General features: G+C 33.2%; 1 protein-coding gene across 1 annotated transcript; it reads left to right on the top strand.

Moving 5' to 3' along the window:
* Positions 1 to 11,943: 11,943 nt before the first annotated feature.
* Positions 11,944 to 22,149, top strand: LOC129902957 (CBS domain-containing protein CBSX6). The gene is made up of 2 exons (XM_055978416.1): positions 11,944 to 12,704; positions 20,962 to 22,149. The coding sequence occupies exons 1-2, from the start codon at positions 12,361 to 12,363 to the stop codon at positions 21,857 to 21,859; spliced, it is 1,242 nt and encodes a 413-aa protein (XP_055834391.1). The 5' UTR covers positions 11,944 to 12,360; the 3' UTR covers positions 21,860 to 22,149.
* The last annotated feature ends 1,597 nt before the right edge of the window (positions 22,150 to 23,746 follow it).

The following is a 23,746-nucleotide window of genomic DNA, read 5'->3' as shown; positions in this document are numbered from 1 at the left end:
GAAGAACTTTGAAAAATTATTTCTTGACCTATATAAACCCTATTTTGGTGATTCAAGGGTCTAAATTTAAGAGAATTTCGTGAGGAATCTCGTGGTGAGCTCATACATGGGAGGGGAAGCTTTGTTTGATGTAAAAATGCATGTTTATTTACTGATTTAGTCTTTTTGGAATAAAATTTTATTAAATTTTGAAAGAGTGTATCTTGGTCAATATAACTCCGTTTTAAGTGATTCTTGAAGCTAGATTGTGGAGTTTTTCGCAAGGATCATTGAAGTGTGAATTTTTTTGATTGGAAGGGTCTCGTTTATTCAAAATTAGCTGATTTTGATGTTGCCATTTTTAGGTCTTTTAGTTTGAATTTATGAGTTTTGATTACATCCTCGTCCAGCATAAATTCCCACCCCACAATTCTCGTTTTAGACTCCAAAATTGGTCCATCTACAAAAATTATAAAATTAGTGTCTAAACGACCATATCAATGTCATGGTTCTATTTTTGACAATGTGGCAGCATTCCAAAGCAGTTCAGAAGGGAAAAGCTTCGGCACAGTAATTTGAAGCTCATGTGTTTAGCCTATAGGTAGGTTACGGTTTTCCTTTCTTTAGATTGAGCTGGAATGTGTGAAAGCATGTTGAAATAGTTGGAATTTGGGTTGGATAGTTTAATTATATATCTTAGGCGTTAGAAATTATGCTTTAGGCTTTTTATCGGGTTTTTTTTGGGTATTTAGAAGTATGTGTATCTTGTCGTTATTTGTTAGTATTATAAGGAGATTTGAATGAGCATGTTGTTGATACTATGGAGGCCTTAGTATAGGATGTAAACTTACTTTAGATGCCTCGGCGTCACTCCGATGGACTTAGATCCTTGTAGAATGGTGTAGCAGGCTAGTGCCTGGTAATTTGGCCTTAGTTAGACATTGCTCTTAAAAATACCCTCATCCATAACTCGGTATAATTGTGACTTTCGTGATGCATCGGTAACAATAGATTTTGTGATCGTTGACTTTGGCTCTAGTTTAAGTTTTGGCGGTATATCAGTTGACTCGTTGGGAAAAAAAATTTTGGTACTATTGTATTCTAGTTGGGAAGAAAAATATTTGGCATCATGGGATAATTTATCTATGAGCATCCGGATACCCAATCCCGACCTCCATTTTGAATTATCGAAGAGCATTCGGGTACCCAGCCCCGACCTCTACCGGTTTGCTAGTATGACAAACATCCGGGTATCCAGTCTTGACCTCGGTCATATTGATGTTTTACGGTGAGCATTCGGGTACCTAGTCCCAGCCTCAATTGTACCGATGTATTATGGCAAGCATCTGGGTACTCAGTCCCAGCCTTGGCCACTTTGAACCTTCGGGCGAGCATCTGGGTCCTAGTCTTGGCCTTGACCCCTAAGGCACCCCTTGTTTATTGACTCTTGAAGATTTTGGGCTTTGGAAATGATACAGTTCTTCGGTTCCTGACATCGCAGATTCTTGGTTCCCAGCTTTGGTAGTTGTAGCTATTCTGTGTACTCGGCGAGCTTATAGGGGTTCATTCGAGTTTTTATTTTACTTGCGCACGAGTGTCCTGGCTGGGCTTATGAGGGGCCAGTTGGGTATAGTTAGCTGTAGTTCTCATAGATAATACTCTTTTCCCTTTTGATGCTTGTGTTGATTCCTATTTAGGCTTATTCCTCTTTTTCATGTTGTTTCTACCTTTTCTTCTCAGTCGGCCTATGATGCCTACTGGGTACCTGTTGTCTTGGTACTCATACTGTAATCTGCACTTACTTTCGTGATGCAAGACAGAGCACTAGCTACCATCGTGGATAGATCAAGCTTGTTGCAGTCAGCTTTGGAGACTAGGGTGAGCACTTGGCGTTTTTGGATCATTTCTGCCTCTTTTAGTATGGATGGCCCGTCTTTTGCCTTTTGAGACTAGCCACTTATTGTATATATTTTCGGTCCACTTTTGGGACTTGTACTCATCTTTTATTTTGTAGCAGCTCTGTACTTGTGACTTCCACGTTTGGGAGGGATCTTTAGTTGTTTATACCATATTTTGGGTTACTTCCGCTTAATCTTTCTACTTATCTTTCTAATTCTCCACTCTTGTTTAGTTTCTTCCCTCAAACTCATTACTTGAAGTTCCTGGTTGACGGGTTGGCTTACCTACTGGTGGGTTATAGTATGTGACATCATGACCTAAGAAATTGGGTCGTGACACATTGTCTACCTCGCAACCTTCTTGTATTATTTCTATATTCATAAATTGTTCTTGTTCTGTAGTTATTGTGCTCTCCATGTCTGTGTCATCTATTTGATTTTGACTAGTATAATTATAATTTGTAAATCTTATTGAGCTTTCTCCTTTAGAACTAGTATACATTAGAGGATTTTCCGATGCAAATATTTTTGGTTTGCTTAGTTTATCTAAGTTCACTTCTAAGCCTGCAAATTCTTCTGGATTAATTTTAATAGGTTTTATTAGTTTTATACCTTTATTACCCATTACTTCTACCACATCATTTACTTGAAGCTTAAATTTTGTGTTGCTACTTAAAGTCATTTTTCCTATAAATCCGATACACATTAATAGATTATTTCCATGATTCATTTCTTCATATCCTTTAGTTTGTATTCCTATTTTAATGTGTTTACCAAATTCTTTTAAGTTTATTAAAAAGTCTGGATTAATATAAAATATTTCTCCATTATTTTTCATATCTACTTTAGTTAATCCAATTATGGATTTCTTTAAGTCTTACCATCTGTCATCATATAATACTATTAATACTTTAGAACCTAATTTTTTTCTAGTTAGTCCTTTTATTCCTATGACTATTAGTCTCATATGCATTAACATTATGGAAGAGTCTTAATTGTTTTTTTAAAAAGTAGGATTCACTAAGTTTAGGATTGAAATTTTTTTCTCCTATTGCTGATATTTGTTCTTCCCTATAATGTCTATACAATTGATTATCTCTAGAAAAACATCGAACATTGTATAATGTCTTAGGATTTAATAATTTTAGTTGATTTTGTTGAAATATCAATTTCTCTAGAACAACTAGTTCTTAGACTTATACAATTATAGTTCTGATGTCAAATTAAAATGATTTAGATAAAAGGTGATTGATTTAGATACAAAGATGATTTAATTTTTTTTTCCTAGAATGAAGTGATTTTTTGGAATGAAGACAGAGTTTTGATTCAATAAGTTGTAAATTCTACTCAGTACTCCCTCTCTCATATAGTCTCATCATGTTTATCTAGTGGTTTACATCCTATTTTCTCCGATTTTACTCTTTTTTTTAACTAACCCTGTTCATCTCGTACTCTTAACTTAGGTTCTCAACAACTTCATCTTTAACCACACCCCAGACAGACATCTGACAACAAATTCATCCTTTGTTCATTAATCGAAATTTCAAGGCCAATAATTCTAAGAATTTACAGGTTAATCTATAATTGTTATTAAGAAATCAAGAGGATAACCATATATTAAGGCAAATAAATAAAATTGTACAACAGTTTACATATAAAAACAGTAAATCAAAGAAATGTCATATTTTTAGGGGGAAATCGGGTATAAAACTGTATAAGACTTACATGATTTAACTGAGAGAGATTTTCCTTTCGGGAACCCCGAAGGACTTTGCAAATAAAACTGAAAAACTTCACACAAACACACTTATTATTATTTCAAACTTAAGTACAAGCCAGGGATTATTTTTTGAAGGGTTGGGTTTTTTAACATGAAGGAAAGGAGAATATGTTGGAGATTTTCAGCTTAAGACTTCTCTCTAAACTTCTGGCTTTCTAATTCACACAACTATCTCTTATATAGACTCAAGGCATAGGAAATGAATGGTTTAAGACATGCTACGTGGCCCAATTATAGATGGCCTACAAACTGATAAGATTTTTTTAATAATGCTCATTGGGTGCTCATTGGTCCCCATCGTCACATGCATTATTAATTTTCATCTTTTTTGACTGACATAGATAGACGTGTGCTTATCAACAGCTTTTTACTCTTTTAGAGGGTAGTGATAAAGTGACAGCACTCATTACAAGACAGTAGTGGGCATACCCACATGACACACATTTTTACTTTTCTACAATAACCACAAAAGTCTTCTTCATGATTTTCTTTTTGTTACAGATATCTATCTTCTTGTCTTTATTGCCTTTGTATTGAACTATATTTAAATTATGTAAGGCAATGGAGTCGAAAATCATTCCTGAATCATCATCTTCATAGGGATCTTGAGCATCTTGATAATTATTACTCCCATAGTCTTCATTTGAACTTGGTGTTCTTATTGGACTGGTGCTGGCATTTTCATCTGAATTTATTCCGTCATTTTCTGGATTTAGACTGTCTTTACTAATAACATGCTTATCTTCTTTGTGATCCTTAAAAAATTATTCTAAAGTCTGCTTAATTATAGATCTGATTTTGTCATTTTTTTCTTTTCCAGGTACTATAGTCTTTTTGTAATTGTCTTTTTGAAAGGATTTTAGTTATCTTCTTCGTGAGGAAAAATATCCATCGTCTTCACTTTTTGGCAAATTGATAGCCATTAACGGGTTTGATATGTCTTTAGCAGCTACAGTTTAAACCAGACTAGCTGTACAGGTTGTGCCCACCATCTTTATCTTTGTCTCCCCATCCTTGATCTGATACAATAGATTTCTTAGCATTCAGAGGGGAATGCACACCCTTCTCATCAATTTTTGATTGAGATGGAGAATTCTTCAGTCTGAGTACCTATATTATTTGTTTTGGAAACAAACTTACCTTGGAAAGTTTCAAGCTGCTTCAGAAGTCTCATGTTTTCTTGAATGAGAGCCTCATTTTTTGTATTTAGTCGTTTAAAGACTTCATTCATGGTTGAAAAATGATCAGAGAAAATTATTTTATTTATGCCTTTCTGAATGTTGTATTGAGGAGTAGAGGTTTGGCTTTGTCTGAGGAAGGTGAAATATAATAGTTTGGGCCAAGTATTCCTCTGGCATAGTTTAAAGCTTCAGTGAAATTATTAAAACCTTTGAAAAGAGGGTTTTTTACTCCATTTATTGAGTCTACTACTTCTATTCAGGTCTGAAAAACTTCATTTGTTTTACCGTGTATAACAACGTAATATTTAAATTTATTTTTTCTATTTTTGTCTGAAAAATATTGACATAAAGCATTGTTTGCTGCAATAAAATGTTTAGTGTCTTGCTTATTATAGGCTATCCATAAGTTGTCTACTAAACATTTATGTGTTTTATCTATATTACAGTCTGACAGTATTCTAAAAGATAGGTTGCATTAAGGTTAAGAAATTAATACGATAGAAGATATATACAAAGAAAAAACTGAGTTACGAGCAGAGTTACTTACAGAAATTACTAGTGTACAAGCCGATATTAGACTTAGTAACTATAGAGTAGAATTGTACGAAGGGATTGAAATTTTTTCTCCTATGGCTTATATTTGTTCTTCCCTATAATGTCTATACAATTAATTATCTCTAGAAAAACATTGAGCATTGTATAATGTCTTAGGGTTTAATAATTTTAGTTGATTTTGTTGAAATATCTGTAAGTCTTTGTCCATATCTACTATTTCATTCAATTTTTGATTTTGTTCTTCACTAGGGTGTCTTCTGCGGGATAGAATCCTAGATATGATATTATTACCAATTCTATTAACTGAATAGCTTACTCTTTGTCTGTCTCTTTGGCTATTTTCTTCGGTTGTCCGTCCTGATTCATGTGGAAAAAGGTTCATGGTTGTGATTTTTTAACCAACTATTGTTTCTCTTTTTGTGGTGTTATTTCTGTTCTTTTTAATTGACTAATTAGTGCGTCTATTTCTGTATTAGGTACTTGCAGTTCGGGTTGTTTTTCTTTAATTAACTTGTCCACTTTGTTATTTAATTCTATTAACAAGGCTATTATTGTGTTATTTTATTTTACTATTACTTTGTCTTATATACTGGTGGAATATGTCCTGAAAACCGATTGGATCTTGATGATATTTATTTGAAATTTCTAAAGCTTTCTTATAATTTATGTCGTCTTTGCTCATGAAAGAGAGATTTGTCAAGTCTTTTTATTATTTCTTTTAAATCCTTAATTTTTGTAGTTATGTGTTCTATTTGTTCTATAATTTTTGTTACTACATAGGTATTTTTTACTTCTAATTCTTTAGGTTTCTCAATAATTATTTTTACTAACTTTTCTATCTCTGTCTTTGTAGGTATTTTTTCAATGTTAAACTTTGTGTTTAAATATTGAATCTTTCTATCAATTTCTAATTGTTGAGATTTGAGAAAATCAAAGTTTTGCTCTAATTTATTTAGTATCTTATTTTGTTTAATTATACTAGTTTCTACAGTTTCTAAGAGGCGTATGACTCCTTTATCTTTTAACTGAATGTTGTCACTAAGATTGATAAGTAAGTCTACTAAAGTATTGTGATTTTTATCTTCAGAATGCAATACGTGTTCTCCCTGTACAAAATTACACCTAATTGTATTAGTTTTATGTAAAACTCTGTACTTCTCAGGATGTATTCTTAGATCTAAGTATTCAAGATGTTTTAAATTGGTATAGCTCCGATTTTGTCAAAGTAAATACTTTTATCTAAATGATTTAGAAATCCTAGCACTAGTAGATACAGGATGTACAAGTTATCTTATAAACAAAAAGATATTGCTAGCAAAAGTATTAAAAATATTTAAAGAGCCTATATCAGCAATACAAATGGAAGGAACATATAACTTCTATAATCATTACATAGAAAAACCCAAATAAGTTTTATTAATACATGTAACGAATTTTATAAGCCTACATACAATATGTATAAAATACTGGCAAAAGACTTAGACATCAAAACAGATTTAGTAATAGGATTACATTTTCTTATACAAAATAATGGAAGTTGTTTGTTTTCTAGAGATGGAATAATGTTATTTAGAAATACAACTTATACTCCAGTATAAACTATATACCCTCCTACAAAAAGAAGATCTCAAATTAAAGACATAACAACCCCTAAAAAGAGTACAACGCCATGTTGAGAAGAATGTGGTGATAAAGAAGGAAGTTGCTCTTCACAAAACCTGTATGAAGAATATAACGATTATTTAGAACAATCATACTTAGAAGATATAGAAAAAGATTACACACTAATAAATGTAGAAACTAAATTTTATAATTTTTAGAAAGGAATAAATACAATAGGAACAATAAAAAATCCTAAAGATTTAGATAGCATAATAACAATATTAGATGAAATGGAGACAATTGGTGAAAAATCTTTAATACATTGGGGCTGTAATAAAATCATGTGTAAACTAGACATAATCAACCCAGAATATACTATAAAAACAGTAGCTATAGAAGCAAACAATGAAGACACAGAGGAATTTAGTAAATAAATCAAAGAACTATTAAAATTAGAAGTAATAAGAAGATCTACTTCTAAACATAGATCTGCTGCATTTATGATAAGAAACCATAGTGAGCAAGTAAGAGGAAAAGCTAGAATGGTGATAAATTATAAAAGATTAACTGATAATACTAGAACAGATGTGTATAAATTACCAGAAAAAAATGAACTAATAAATATGATACAAGGTAAAAAATTATTTAGTAAATTTGATTGTAAATCTGGATATTGGCAAGTAAAAATGCATCCAGAAAGTATAGAATGGACAATATTCACTTGTCCAGAAGGACACCATATCAAGATTAGAATACAAATTGGTAATACAGCTTCAAGCACGATTTAAAAATTTATGAAAAGACATCCTGCATACAGGGACATAAGATCTAGATATTGGCTACTATATCATGAATATAAGATAAAACAGACAGCAGAACAATTAAAAACTCAAGTAGGAAAAACTATTTTCTTAAAAATATATGTACATATCTAACACTAAAGGAGAAAAATATATAGATAAAAATATAAATTAACAGCAGAGGGTTATATGGTGTGGGTATAATTTTATTTTTTTAAAAAAAATATATTTTTTAGGAAGGAGTGAGGAGAGGGTAAAGTATGAATTTTTTTAAAAATATTTTATAAAAGAAATTTTAAAAATTAAAAAATAAAAGGACGGGGATTGTGTGTGTATGGGGGGGGGGGTGAAGTGCGTGAGCAAAATATTTTAAAATTTATTTTTTAAAATAATTTATTTTTTAAAAAGTAATTTCTTTTATTAAAAAAATAATTTCCTTTTGGGAATAGAAATACTTTAGTCCTTAACTTTTAACTAATATTAATAGTTTATTTAATTTTTGTCAATGTGTAATATTTTATCCATATGACAAGGTTTTAAAAAAAATAGAGAGTATATTACATACACCACTGAGGTGTATTTTTCATACTAATAAGTGATAGTTTAGGTATAAAACTTACACAGGGATAGTTTAGGTGTGTTTTTGACATTTATCTCTTTTTAATATAAAAGCCCATAAAAAATATCACTACTACATAAAAAATTAGGTCGAATATTGAGATCGAAATAACAAGACACCCCCGATATGAATTTACTCATTCGGGTACGTGGATCAGCAATCATTGAAGGAGCATACTTGGATAGCTTAGTAAACTTGAGGGCATAGTCCCTCATCCCCATATTGCCTTTCGATTTATGAACTCCAACACTTTCGCCTCCCTTAACTCAAGAGGGAAAAAGTGATCAAGGAAAGCAAGTTTGAAAGCTTCCCATTCAATAGGACCTTCATCCACCATCTCCAACTTCCATTGATTGTACCATATTTGGGCAACACCCTTAAGTTGGTAAGCCGCCAACTCCGTTTTTTCTTTCAAAGTCACCCCCATAATACTCACTATTTTGTAGACCTCATCAATGAACTCTTGAGGATCCTCACCAACTTTTGAGCCATGAAACTCCGGAGGATTCATTCGTGCAAAGTCCCTTACTCTTGAGGGGCGAGTAGGAACATTAGGAGGAGCCACCATACCTTGGTTGGTCACCACTCGGGCTAGCATAGTAATGGTAGTTCGAAACTCCGCATTAGTCACTTGGTCCAGTAGAGACAATTGTCTTGAGGAACCACGGGAGCTTGAGCTTCATTAACATGATCTCCCCTTGGATATGGTGGTCTTCTTGGAGCCATCTTTCTAAAAATCGCAAAGAAAGATCGTTATAGAAAAGAAGTCTTATGGTAAACTCTATAGCACGACATGGATCATGAAAGAAGTGAGAATTCCTAAAATGCCTCATAGCCTCCTACTCATAAGTGTGGCGCGCTTCACACCCATGAATAAGACTCTACTTTACGTGGCATGTTGGACACCCTAGGACACTTGAAAAAAGAACCTTGTGCTCTGATACCAAGTTTTTCATGACCCGATCTATGGCATAGTCGTAACACGGCGATTGAAACCTCGAAGGGCTCCAACCAGGCCTCTTGTACATGTCATAAGATACATAAGGTAAAGCAAAAGCGGAAATATCATAAGAGAGTCTAAATCATGAATAAAAAATTAAGAATGACACATGACAACATAAACTCGAAACATTTGTCCAACTAGATGCCTCTACTCATGAATATGGGCGGGGGCTAAGACATGTCCCTAGCTCACCCTCAATATGAAACATAGCAAAAGTCTTTGGAAATAATAACTAACTCGATAACTAGTCCCCGATAAATGAGGACTCACCACAACCGCTGGATAGAAAAGCTTAACTAGCCACGTAGATAGGTGTGATCTTCAACCTCAACCCCTACATTATGAGACAATGTAGGAAAAAATATGCATTAGTACGTTGAAATGTACAAAGTATGTGGGCGTGACATGCAACGTAAATCATGGAATGCAATGGTCAAGTAAAACACATGATAAGATGAGATAAGTAAGTCATGAGAAAATCATATTGACCAATGCATTTAAAAAAGCATAATTTAAAATCATAGCATACCTAAAAGATCATACATATGTGGGATAGGAACCATAATCGACAATAAGATCATGCAAGCTTTAACATGGAATCTAATTGTCTCTCCATACAACGAAAAAAAAGGAGAATTTACTTGCCAAGGTAGACTCTACCCTACTAAGCGGGTCATGCATATGCTATATGTGGATCCACTAGCTAAGGCATAAAGGCAATTCTATGGGTGGCACGTAGTTGTGAGACAAGAGACTTTATATAAGGACCCCATATTTTGAACCCCCACCTCAAGTTCACATTCGGCGCTAAGTCAAATCCCACGGAATACATACATAGCATAAAAATCATAATTTCATATATCATAGTCATTATCATAGGTTTAAAATCATAGAGTAGCTCATACTTGTAATGTGAGAATTGTCCTTTCATCATTACAATCATCTCTGAATAATTCTTATCGTTTTGCCTTAGGTCACCACATAGGGTCCTAAGTCACCTTACTTCATAACTTGCATGAAATTTATACCTTGAACTTAAAGTAAAACACAATTGAATAATCAATTGACTTGAAAATCATGTAATTGACTTGAAAACATGCATGATCATAAATTTTATATCAGCCCATACATAATTCATATAGATAATATCATTAGGAAGTATAATCTAAAATACTCATAATTTTCATCATAAACCCTAGAAATCAAAATAGGAGAATTCATGGAAAAACTCTTCAATTTAATGCAATAACCATTAATTTATATCAAAATAGACTCATGATCATACTTTAAATCAAAATTAATGCAATGGGAATAGAGATTATAAAACCCATAAAATACCAAACTTTAATTTGATAGAAAATCTTGAGAAATTGATTGGGTTTCATGGATGAAAGAATTTATGAATCAATACCCACATACCTTAAGTGAGAACACCAAATAATTTGAAAGAACTTGAGAGTTTTGATGGAGAGCTTGAGTGAATTTACTTGAAGTCTTCAATGGAGTCTTTGAGAGTCTTTTGTAGAGAGAGAAATATGTAAGTAGGTGAATTATAGAAGAATGAATAGAATTAGAGGTTTAGGTTAATTTACAGAGTTGAATTAGGTCTTAAAAACGTCTAGGTTCATTAGCTAATAATTTGGAAAAAGTCTAAAACGCCCTTACTAAATAAAATCCAACTCAGCCAGAAAACCCTTGTCAGGTCCGCAACATGGACTTGTTGCGGACCTTTCTATTTTGTGTAATTTTCTTGAGAAATCTATCTTTCGATCTACGGGTCCTAAAAATCCACCGAAACTATTTTCCTGTACGTTTTGTCCCCCTGATCGATATTTTGGACTCCGAATTTCCAAAAAGATTAAGGATAATGCACTACATGAGCGATCTATCCCCAAGGCATTCTTAAGGCATCTATGAGCATTTTGAGGGATGTTACAGACACATATTAATTTCTTAGGTGTAACTATAAGAGAAGGTAAAATAAAGTTCACTTATTATTATTTCAAACTTTAGTACAAGCCAAGGATTATTTTTCGAAGGGTTGGATTTTTGAACATGAAGAAAAAGGGAATATGTTGGAGATTTTCAGGTTAAGACTTCTCTCTAAACTTCTGACTTTCTAATTCACACAACTATCTATTATGTAGACTCAAGGCATAGGAAATGAATGGTTTAAGACATGCTACGTGACCCAATTATAGATGGCCGACAAACTGATAAGAATTATTATATATATATATATATATATCTAACATAAAATGATAAAAATTTTTGAAAGCGTAGGGCTAGGTGGGGCGGGGTAGATTTTTTATTTAAAATAAAAATATCTAAATTATTATTTGAAGGGGGTGATCGGATGGAGATAAAGTAAGAATTTTTTTTAAAATTTTTTTAAAATATTATATTTAATGATTGTGATATGATAAAATTATTGTTCTATCTATAATTTTTTAATAGTTGTGTAAAGTTAACAATGGATAAGTATTTTATAATTTCCTACTATTACTCAATTATTGAGACATCTGAATCTGGTTGACCACTTGACCTTTGCCTCATCATCTCTCACTCTTCTCCACTAAAAGGATACCCTCTTCTAGAATCTCCTTGCAAATTTTACCAGAAATTAGTTCAAAGTTTTCATGGGCCTTGCTTTTATTTGCCTTGTTAACTTCAGCTTCCAGTTTTTCCATGGCCAATCTTCTACCTTTATCTCACTTTAGTATTAGTATTTTTATTGCTTCTGTTGTCAAATCCCGCATTACCCGCTTTCACCTTCTCCTTGTCTTCCTCCATTCCCTCTTATAAGTTTTTCCTCGAAATCCGGATCTTTTTTTTTTTGGACAAAATTTGGCAAAAGATTCAGATAAAAAATCTTGGGAAATTTACAGAATTTTAAACCCTTTTCAGTATAGAAAATTATCTGTTTGGCGAATTTGAGTTGAAATGGCATCGGTGTTTTTGTACCATGTGGTTGGGGATCTGACAGTGGGAAAGCCGGAGTTAGTAGAATTTACGGATACCCAAACAGTGGAGGCTGCTATAAGGGCTATCGGGGAGTCTACGGAATGTGGTATACCAGTGTGGAAGACGAGATCTCAAAAGAGTTTGATTGAGAATGCTGAAATGAGGCGAAAAAGGTTTGTGGGTATTCTTAATTCCCTTGATATTGTTGCATTCTTGGCCAGAGAGGAATGTCTGGCTGATCAGGAGAAAGCTATGAAGACTCCTGTTTCTGAGGTTGTGCTTCCTGATAATTCTTTACTCAAGGAGCTTGATCCTGCCACAAGGTTAGTCACCTTTACTTTTGAAACTGCTCTTCATTATTGTGTTCATTGCCAATTCTTAGGAATACTGCTGAATTTTTGTAAAGTTTATGATGCCGTTGTCTTATAAATTTTATTAATATAAGTATAAGAAAATTGTTAGAATAATGGTTGAAAAGTTGGCCTGGTAGAGAAAAACATGACATCAAAAAAATCAAATTTGAATTAACAAAGTTACTTGGATTCCTGTTGCTTGTTGGTGGGAGGTGCAGGTATCTCGTGGAATTAATTGAGGTGTCCACAAGCTGGCCTGGACACCACAATTATCAAAAAAAAACGAAAAAAAGGTTTCTAGTTTGATTAGTTTGAATTATTGAAAGTTGTAAAATAGAATGAATTGAGTTACTTAACAAATTGGGACGGAGGAAATGATTTATTGGCAAAAATGTAGTAAAGTATTATTCATAAATTCAGCTCATAAGTAATCATTCACTTCTTCAGTACAAATTTGTATAGTTAGTGGATATTACTTCTTGCCAATTGATATAGGACATGAAAAATTTAAATGCCATAGAATGAAAAGGATAACAAAGGGTTCCATAGGTGTGTATATATTTCTGGTGTCGACCTGACCAGACAGATCTGCTGATAATCAATTGATTGACCAGCCTTGCGACTTTTGTAAGTTAGAAATTAGGCTAACTTAGTTAAAGTCTTGGAGAGTTGACTCATGCAGTGTTTCATGTGATTGAATTTGAATTTATTTATGTCTCCTCTACAACAGAATGCCATATGGCAAGATTAATTCACACTTCAACTAGGTTTAATATGCGTCAAAGAATCAATTTTAAGGATTTACATTTCATTTGTGTCGTGCCATAGAAGTCCATTTACTTTCAGAATTTAGGTTAATGATTTCTAGAAGTGTTTCTTGAAATTTTGCTCCTTATAAATTTGGATCACCCACATACTTGATATTGTTCTCGACTTTGAGAGGACTAGAACCTTCTTTCTTTTGTTAGAGGAGGAGGCAGAGTGAAGGATTTCACTGATCAATCCAGCAATTTGGTTGGAGAAAGTTAAAGACCTCTCTCTCTCTCTCTCTCTCTCTCTCTCACACACACACACACACACACACACACACACACACACACACACACACACACACACACACCCACACCCACACCCCATACTTGATTATGAATTGTCTCTTTGTTTCGAATCCAAGCAGAAGTTCAGAGTACCTTAAAGATTTGGAGTTCTCTGTTTAGCAAAGTAGATACTGGGCTGGAAAATGTGATGTATTGGTTGCTGGGTTGTACTCTGTGACATGGATATTGGAGACCCCTAGGTATTTGAGTGGAGAAGTTTAAAGGAGTAGGCCCATTTCCACTGCAATTTGAAACTGGGAACTTTGGATTACTCCATAAAAAGATTTGTAGATATGGAGATCTAAAAGCATCAAGGGGGAACACTTGCTGCATTATCTGGCCTTACCTCACTGTTGCTCCATAGAAGTGTCAGTTTGTTGTAACTGTGGTTCTGCTGTTCAAGTTTGGTAATAGCCTAGGATACTCTAGGAAACTTTGTTCACCTCTCTTTTCTTCTGCCTTCAGGTTTCCCATGTTTGCTGTTTTTTTCCAATAAGCAAGCAAAACTACTATTGAATGATTGAGCCCCAAGAAGGTACTTCAAATGCACAAAAATAACTGCTCTTCTATATGCTAGACATTAAGGGAACCTAATAAGCCCATAACTACATTTCCATCACAAGATTCATCCTACACCAAATAGTCAAACAATTAATGCACCTAAACTTCACAACAGTTGTGGCGGTTGGTTTCCCTTCAAAACATCATTGATTACTATCTAACCACATTATTCAAAGAATGTGTAATAGGATGGTCCTCCATAAGTGTCTCTTCTCTTCCTTTGTCTTCATACATTGCCATGCCAGTGTTGGTTCTCTGAGATTCCTTTGGAACCACCCATTGCATGCCAAAGGATTTAGGAAATGCTCCATTTTTCCTTTATACCTAGCAATAAAAAAATTAAAAGTTCTTCAGTTTCAGGGCCATCTTTGCATAAAAAGCATCTATTGCATAGATTGAATCCACTTTTCCTCCTTAGACAGCTTTTCTATGTAACCATCCATCCAAAACATATGACTTTTGGTGGATCATTTGTCTTGAAATCATCTTTGAACAAGCTGAATTGCTTCATCTTTACCACTCTTTGTTGATCATTGATAATATGAGCGAAATGTGCTATCTTTGTTGTGTTTCCACTACTCCTGTATGTCTTTGTTCCCAGAAGTTGCATGTTCTCTAGCATTTCCAACATAAGAGTTATACTTCCCAAATTCTGAATCTTTGTATATATCTCCTTAAGCTCAGGTCCAAGATTCTGTCTCTGCAACTTTATGCAGCTTTACATATCAGAACATATATTTCGGGAAAGATCTCCTTGAATGAGGCATTGTTTATCCATATATCATGCCAAATTCCGGTCGTGATGCCATTTCCAATCTGCATCCTTGTCAGTGCCCAAAACTCCTCCCATCTCATGTGTTTCCATATGAGCTCATCACAGGTTTGGAGCACCATTGATCTTCCATACTGTGTCTCCGCTGATGGAACTTCCCCATATCATCCTTCTCATCCCAAATCTCATTAGCAGGTTTTCCTTTTTTTGAGAAATTAGTACTGAGTCTCATTAGCAGGTTTTACTGTAAACTCTTGTTGTCTGGGCTTCAATTTCTGATTCCCAAAATTCCCCTTCCCTTATCTTTAAGATATTAGGCCATTTAACAAAGAATCTTCTCTCCTGTCCATCATCCCATGAGAAGTCCCTTCTTATGTTGGAATTCCATCTAAAGCACTTTTCATAAGTGTCATTCATCCCCCAAATGATAGGTCTTTCTTCCTGGGTGCTCGCTTATCTTTTCAGTTCTTAATCACTCCTTGCCTCACCTTGCAGTCTTTGTACTTGGAGCCTAGTGGAAGACCCAAGTATGTCGCAGGGAATTCACCCATTTGTCAGCCCAAATTTCTGGATAATTCAGAAACTTGACGGTCTTCATTGCGCAGAGAATATGCTTCTTTTGGCCAAGTTTATGTGGTGTCCACAAACGGCTTCAAATGTCTACAAGTTACTTTTAGATGTTGTAGTTGTTCCTTCTCAGCATCACACAATATTAATGTATCATCTGCATATAATATGTGTAAAACCTCTAACGTTTCCCTGCCAATTTCTTCAATTCTGAAGCCTCTTATCCAGCTAGGTTCTGAAGCTGTTTTAAGAACAAGAAAGTCTCTCCATCACCAGTAAATGGTAATGGTTACCGGAGAGGCGGAGATCACCCTGTCGTAGCCCTCTTTGGGGGACAATGTTGCTGGTTGTGACATGATTACCTTCTCTTAAATGGTATACCGCTATGATTTGGGTACCTTTTTATCCTAAAATTCTGTTCCCTTGGCATCCTCTGTAGCAACTGCTTTTTTAGCTTATACGGTCATTGTGAATGGTTTGTGAGTTTTCAGTAAGGGGGACTAATCCTCTATCAAATTAAGTTGACCTCTTTGGCTGATCGGAGTTTCCGATGTTCATAAATGTAAGGGGTATTTCAGAGACCCCCCTCAGGTTTCGCTCCGTAAAACTAACCTCTCTTGTGGTTTATAGTATTAGGCTTACTTCCCTTATTTTGATTTTTTTTTAACAATTATTTAAAACTATTTATCACCAAAAAAATATAATTACAATCTTACCAATTTGCCCTTCGCTACAATCTTTTTATTAAATTTCCTTTGGAATATAAAAAAAGAACTAATATCCAGGCATGTGTTCTCCTTCCTCTCTTCCTCCACAACAACTTTTTCTTCAACTTTAGCGTGTGTCCTTATTGACTCCAATGTCCATATAGGCCACTTGAAGCTGCTTTACTGAAAAACTTCACTAATATTTAAGCAAATACGTTGAAATTGATGTATTGTTATTCTAACCTAACCTAAATTAAGTATATAATTTATTTGATTGGGGTTCAATAATTGAAAAGGGGATAAAGGAATCTTCACCATAGATCTAGAATAAGGTCTTGGTGTGTTTGGGAGAGAGTAAAGACAGTTGTTTTTCAAACACTATGTCAAAGTATGCTAGTAATGCATGGTAAATTACAGAGACCAAGATTCTAACGATGGGAATGAGAAGTTTAGTTTTTTCCGAGGTCTATAGTGCATTAAATAGACATATTGTAGTTGATGAGGATATTTTTTTGTGGAGGAAGAGAGGAAGGAGAACGCGGGCGTCTATATTAGTTCTTTTTTAATATTCCAAAGTAAATAAATTAGTTAATTAAAAGCTTGTAAGAAAGGGAGAATTGGTAAGATTGTAATTACTTTTATTTAATGATAAATAGTTTAAAACAATTATTATAGAAAAATCAAAATAAGAGAGGTAAGTATAATATTTTAAACCACAAGGGAGTTACTGTTATGGAGCAAATTCAGAGGGGGTAGGTCTCTGAAATTATCCCTAAATGTAAACATAGAATCAATAACCTGATGTCAAGTCCTCTTTCTTGACGCACTTACCCATATGTAGAGAGCACATTACCTATAGTTCTTTAATCTCTGCAACTTCTTAGCCTCAGGCACCTTATACTCTTCTCTTGAATCAGGTGTCTATTTGTGATTTTTAGTTGCTTGTTGTGTATGACATTCATCTTAAACTAGCTTCCCCATATATTGCAAGCTAAATAACGACTAAAGTTGTTTTTTTCTTTCCCTCTTCTCTGCCAATTTGAAATTCATGTCTTTCTCACAGCCCCTGAACAAACAATAGCAAATGTCATGCATGTTTTCAACCTAATAGAAAGGTTCATAACTCCTTTTAATCAGAATTTTTTTCAGTAGATCTAAGGATTGTTCAGTCAAGGACCTCCCCCTTAAAAAACAACACAGAGAAAAAGAAACACAAAAGAGATCAGAGGAGAGAAATGAGTAACAGTTGATTTCTTCCTGCTCGTTCCTAATATATTAGCCCCAGATTCATTGGATACTGGCAATACCTTTGTGAGCATACTCAAGAAAATCCCTACCTTACCTGTATAATGTCATGTCAATGGTATATTCTAGCATCACCTTTTTCCACAAGTCTACACTGTCATGGTGCTAGGTTAACATTAAAATAAAATTGTTCATTCTCTAGTTAGGTATTTGAACTTTGTAACTTTGCTTTTTCATGCTGTATTGAATGGAAAGACTAATTATTTATATTCTTCTTGGCTGCTATGACCGGATAGCTTTAGGAATGTACGTGTTTAATCAGCTGGTTGATATCATTATTCAATTCGTGGTCTCTCTCAGTTGTCGGAGGATTCATGCTTGGAATGAAGAGTAGAGCGTTCGTGAACCTTGTTGATTCATTTAGAATGTAAAATTGTGAGTTTTACACTTAAACTAGTTCTAGTAATAAATCCAGCCAATTGAAGGAGTCTTCTTATCTTGTGAATGGTTAGGGAAAATTTTAAGAATAGCACCAAAAAGTCTTATTAACTTTTCCTTTTGTACTTTTGCAGAGAGTAGATTTTGTCTCTGGTTAGTAGTAGCATAAACGCCCCTTACTTCCACGGTTCCACCCCTTTTAAAAGAATATACCTAGAAGAGTAAAGAAACATCCTTATGTATATAAAAAAATATCTCCTGAAAAGAAACTAGAAGAGGAAGGATCTTGATCCATGAGTTCTCTGCACTTGACCAAAGAGTTGCATTCATCTGCTTGGGAAGGGGAAGAGGGAGACAAGGGGGAGGGGTGATGGCGGGGAGGCTCAGTATATTGAGTGGTCTAAAGTCAAAACTTATTAAGAATTCATAAATATATTTACAATAAAATTCATGTATTTTTTTTTTCGAAAATCACTCTTTTAACCTTTTAAGATGTAAAGATATACAGTTACATTTGATATTTATTTTCATGGACAACTAAAAATAATTGATTTAGAAAGCTTAAGTTTAAAATAGTATATAAAATTGTTATAAACAGAGAAAAAATGAACAAATGTACGGGAACAAAAAAAAACGGGGTAGGTATATGTATTAATTAATGACTGATAGAAACTTAACCTTATTTGCTCACTCATTTTAACTAAAACTAAAATCTTAAAAAAATGAAACATTTTATTTATGATAATTAAAAAAATTATATCATATATAATTAAATACTATTTCCAACTCTTTTTAAGTGACATAGGAATGCATTCAATCTTCTTCTATATTATCATATTTTTATTTCAATATCTCTAGTTATAATTAATTTTAATTATTCTGCAAAAGTCTTCTTATTACAATTAATATTTAGAAAAGTTGATTATTTCCTTATATATTCATGGCATTAGTAAAGTTATAAATTTTCTTTTCATGTTTACAAGTTTTTAGTCAAGTAGAACTGTTTCTGATATTTTAGAACTTTGAATTAAACTACTTAAAACATATTATATACCATTAAGATTTTTTGTGAACAAGGACCAATTTATTGTATTGCAACAAAGAACTAACTTACTAACATTTATTAACTTGAATTATTTTTTTCAAGTTATATAATAAAATACCGACTCTTTGCATACAGAGTTATAAACTATAAACATGTTCAAATGACTAGTTATATGATAAAATTAATATTTTTAGGGGTCTTTGACTCCTGGGGGCCTAAAACAGATACTTTAATGGCCTTACTCTTAAGTCACCCATGAATGGTACTGGTTGTTGTGAAAGCATGTCAACATTATTGCATGAAATTTGTGAAATCATGTTTTGCTGTAAGGTTCTGGCTTGGGATTTAGGTGTGGTTGTTGTGTGTTTTTGTTGTCAATTATATATCTACGATCTAAGGGTGATTAGAGATCCTACTCTTTGACTTTTCTGTGTGCTATCCAGTTTTGCTTGGCTCATGAAATCATGGATTAAATATACATGTGGGTCTATATATACCTATTAGGGGTCGTTTGGTGTGATGGATAAGAGTAGTTAATTCTGAGATAATTTTTGTGTGCTCTTAAATTCCTTGTTTGGTTGCAAAGACTGGGATAATTTATTTCAGGATTAACAATTAGTACTGGGATAAGTTATTCCTTCCTGGAGGTGGAATAGTAATCTCAGGATAACTTATCCTGGGATAAAGTATGTGAAATGATAAAAATACCTTCCTTAAATTCTTTTTTATATGCCACTTTTATATTCATGTATATTAATATAATTTATAATAACATTCACGATCTTAATTAATCATTGTTTTTATGATAATATATTTTTCTATTAAAAAATTAATTTTATAAGTACAATTTGTATTTATGAATATATTATAAGGTGGATTTATTTGTCTAATTCTTATGTTTATTTATATTTTGATTTCTCTTAAAATGTTCACTCTACTACTAAATTACATATTTTTAATTAAATAGTTTATTATTCACTTAAAAATTATATTTTATATATCAATTAAAATGTAGATAACTTTAAAATGTAAATAATTTTAACAATAAAATTTCTTTTGCTTTAAAATTAAAATGAAATTTTTATTTTTTAAGCTAAATAAGATCAAAATTTTATTTTTAACTAAATAAGATGAAAGGTTTTTTTTTTAGCTAAATAAGATGAAAGTTTTATTTTAAGTTAAACAAGATGAAAATTTATTTAAAGCTAAATAAGATGGAAGTTTTATTTTTTAAATTAAATAAGATCAAAGTTTAGTTTTTAAAACACACGGCACAATCATGGAAATGCATACACAAAATAAGATGAAAATTTTATTTTTAAGAATGAATAACTAAGGCTTGCAAAGAAAATGTAAAAAAATAAGCTAAATAAGATGGAGGGTATTTTTGTAAACAAACAACTTATTCTTAAAAATTATGCAATAAATATAATTTTGAATATGACAAACCAAACAAGCAATAAAAACTAATCCCAATATAACTTATCCCAACATAATTAATTCCATCATAACTTGTATCCAAACTAAAAGACCCCTAAGAGTCAACTAACATGTTAAGTAGATCAAACAGAGAAATTATATTCATTTTTGTTTCTTACACAAGGTTTAGAAGGAAAGAAATTACTAAACAATATTGCTAGGGTCCATATGGCTACCTATAAAAGTCAACTTATATGTGAAGTGATAGGACAGTTCAATTATACAATGAGTTTGCTCCTGGAAAGTGGGTGGACAATGAAAATTCGTAGAAATTATTTCTTTAATTGGTATATTGCTGATCCATTGTACTTTGCAGATTGATAGATGCTCTGGAGATGATGAAGCAAGGTGTGAAGCGACTCCTAGTTCCTAAAAGTGTTGTATGGAGAGGCATGAGCAAGAGATTTTCAATTCTGTATAATGGCAAATGGCTAAAGAACATTGATACTTCTAACCCGGCTGCCAATGCCAACCGTCCATCAACTTCTTCCCCTATGGCCATTCGTGACAAATTCTGTTGTCTGTCCAGAGAAGATATCATCCGTTTTATTATTGGTTGCCTTGGTGCATTAGCTCCTATCCCTCTCTCCTCTATCTATTCCCTTGGAATCATTAACCCAAACTACTGCTTAATAGAAGCATCACGCCCAGCGATAGATGCGACTCAAAAACTACCGAAGGATCCCCCTGCAGTTGCAGTCATCGATCCTATGGCAGATGATTACAATAAGATCATTGGCGAGATTTCAGCCACTAAACTGTGGAAGTGTGATTATTTAGCTGCAGCATGGGCCTTGGCAAATTTTTCAGCAGGACAATTCGTGATGGGTGTTGAGGATAATATTACCTCAAGTTCCTTTCCTGATTTTGCAGTCAATCCTATGGTAACAAATGCGAATACAGCCAATAGTCGCGGTATAGTTAGGCCAAAAAAATTTAGCAGCAGGAGTATTGGGTTTGTCAGCAATCCAACAAACTCATCTTTAAGTGTTTCTAGGAGCATGTATCGTGGCAGAAGTGCACCATTAACATGTAAGGAGACAAGCTCATTGGCTGCCGTTATGGCTCAGATGTTGTCACATCGGGCAACTCATGTATGGGTTACTGATGCCGAAAATGAGGATCATTTAGTTGGAGTTGTTGGCTACGCTGATATCTTAGCTGCTGTTACCAAACCACTTACTCACACCAATCTTGAAACCCAGACATCTTGAGACTCCATCATCGTATGTTGATTGATTAGGCATAAAGTTGGTACCGGGGCAGCCCGTTTACATCTGTGCTTTTCTGTACATCTTTTCCTGTTTTGTCTATGTTTTGAGGTTTAGATTTGTTAATGTGAGAACTATATGGTGTACACTCTAAATGTGAATATGTGATATGGTGACTAGTTCAATAAGTTGAAGGGTGGAAATTGAATGATTTGTTCACCTTCTTGTCTTTTATAAGGTTTTCAAGTTGTTCCACAGACCCCATATACTATAGTATACTCATCATTCATCAATTCATAAAGTGCATTGATATCTTCATTTTTATAAAACATCAATTCGATTCTTGAACAATATAATTGTCCTAAAAGCTGATGCAGGAGCAGTATGATATACTGAAGCGGATGGAACACGAGAGATATATTATGAACGCATAGTTATCGTATTTCAACTAATAAATATCAAATTATGAACGCATAATTAGTGATAAGAACATTAAAACATACTAACTCAATAGATTTAAGTTCTGAATTCACCTTGGAATTTTACAAGAATGAAAGGCTCATGGTAATGGGAAAAGACTCTTCTCCGTCGAAAGTAACACGGGGTGTGTTCTCCTGTTCCATAGGGAGGAAAACATTTTTCAAAAAATATTTTTTAATTCTCTTATATTTGTTTTTTTTTTTTTTTTACAAAAATATTTTGGATACATGTAATCTAGGAAAATAAGTGAGAAAAATGACTTCTTTAGTGAAAGTAGAAAAAACAAGTTTCGCAAGTAATATTTTACATTAATTATATTCTCTTCATCTTCCAACACATCTCAATTTTACCCCACGTCGTAGCCCCATCTCCATCACCCCATAAACCCTTAGCTATACTCCTACCTCTACCTCCCACAAAGTTAACTCTATGCACCCTGCTACATATTCTTTACATATTGATTTGTAAGTCATAAACAATAATTTGCATAACCCCGCCATAGTGGGTTAAAGAAAATAATAATAAAGAAGAATAAATACAAAAAAATATCGAGTCACTTAAGCTATGACATAACACTTGGAAGAGTTGAGTTTGCCAAAAGTCATAATAAAGAACATAATTTCTTTAGATGCTCAAAACAAAATTTAGACCTTCCCCATTCTTGACACGTTTAAGAGCCAGTTTGGGTTGACTTATAAGTTATTTTCAATTTTTTTTGAATGTTTGATTGATCAATTTAAAGCCATTTTGTGCTTAAAATAAGCCCAAAAAATAATTGGATCGGTTTGGCTTAGCCTATCTAAAACAACTTATAAGCTGAAAATAACTTATAAGCCAAAAAATTATTTTTTTAGCTTATAAGGATAAGTTAAGCCAAACAGACTATAAATTTTATATAGGAAAAATCACCCCACACATCTATTTAATGATTAATATTACAACCTATAAACGGACTTTTGTACAATTACTACTTATAAATTTTTAATTACAACCCTTAACATATTGTGTTTAATTCAATTATTTAAATTAAATATTTTTAATATATTAAATCTTATCACAATTAATAGGAGAGATAAAGAAAAAAATGACGCATTAATTATGTGTAATAATACTCACTAAAATCAAGGGATCACTTTTCTTTTTCTATTGACACACGCTACTCACGCCTACCTCCACCCCCACCCCCACGTTAATACAACAACCCCATCAATTTCTCCAAACTCTCTCTTTCTTCAATCCGATTCAACAACATTCAAACAAAAAATCATCCTTCTTCCCCATGATTTCTAGAGCTTATCCACGATTTCAAAAGCCCCCATTTTCATTGTTGTATAAAGAAATTTTTGCATGATGAAGAAATCTCAAAAAATTGCTCATACACATCGAAAGAGTCCCTGATTTACATAGGAT

This window comes from Solanum dulcamara, chromosome 1 (genome assembly GCF_947179165.1).
Source record: "Solanum dulcamara chromosome 1, daSolDulc1.2, whole genome shotgun sequence".
Classification (NCBI taxonomy): domain Eukaryota; kingdom Viridiplantae; phylum Streptophyta; class Magnoliopsida; order Solanales; family Solanaceae; genus Solanum; species Solanum dulcamara.
The sequence above is the reverse complement of the archived record's forward strand: the minus strand, read 5'-3'. Positions and strand labels throughout refer to the sequence as shown.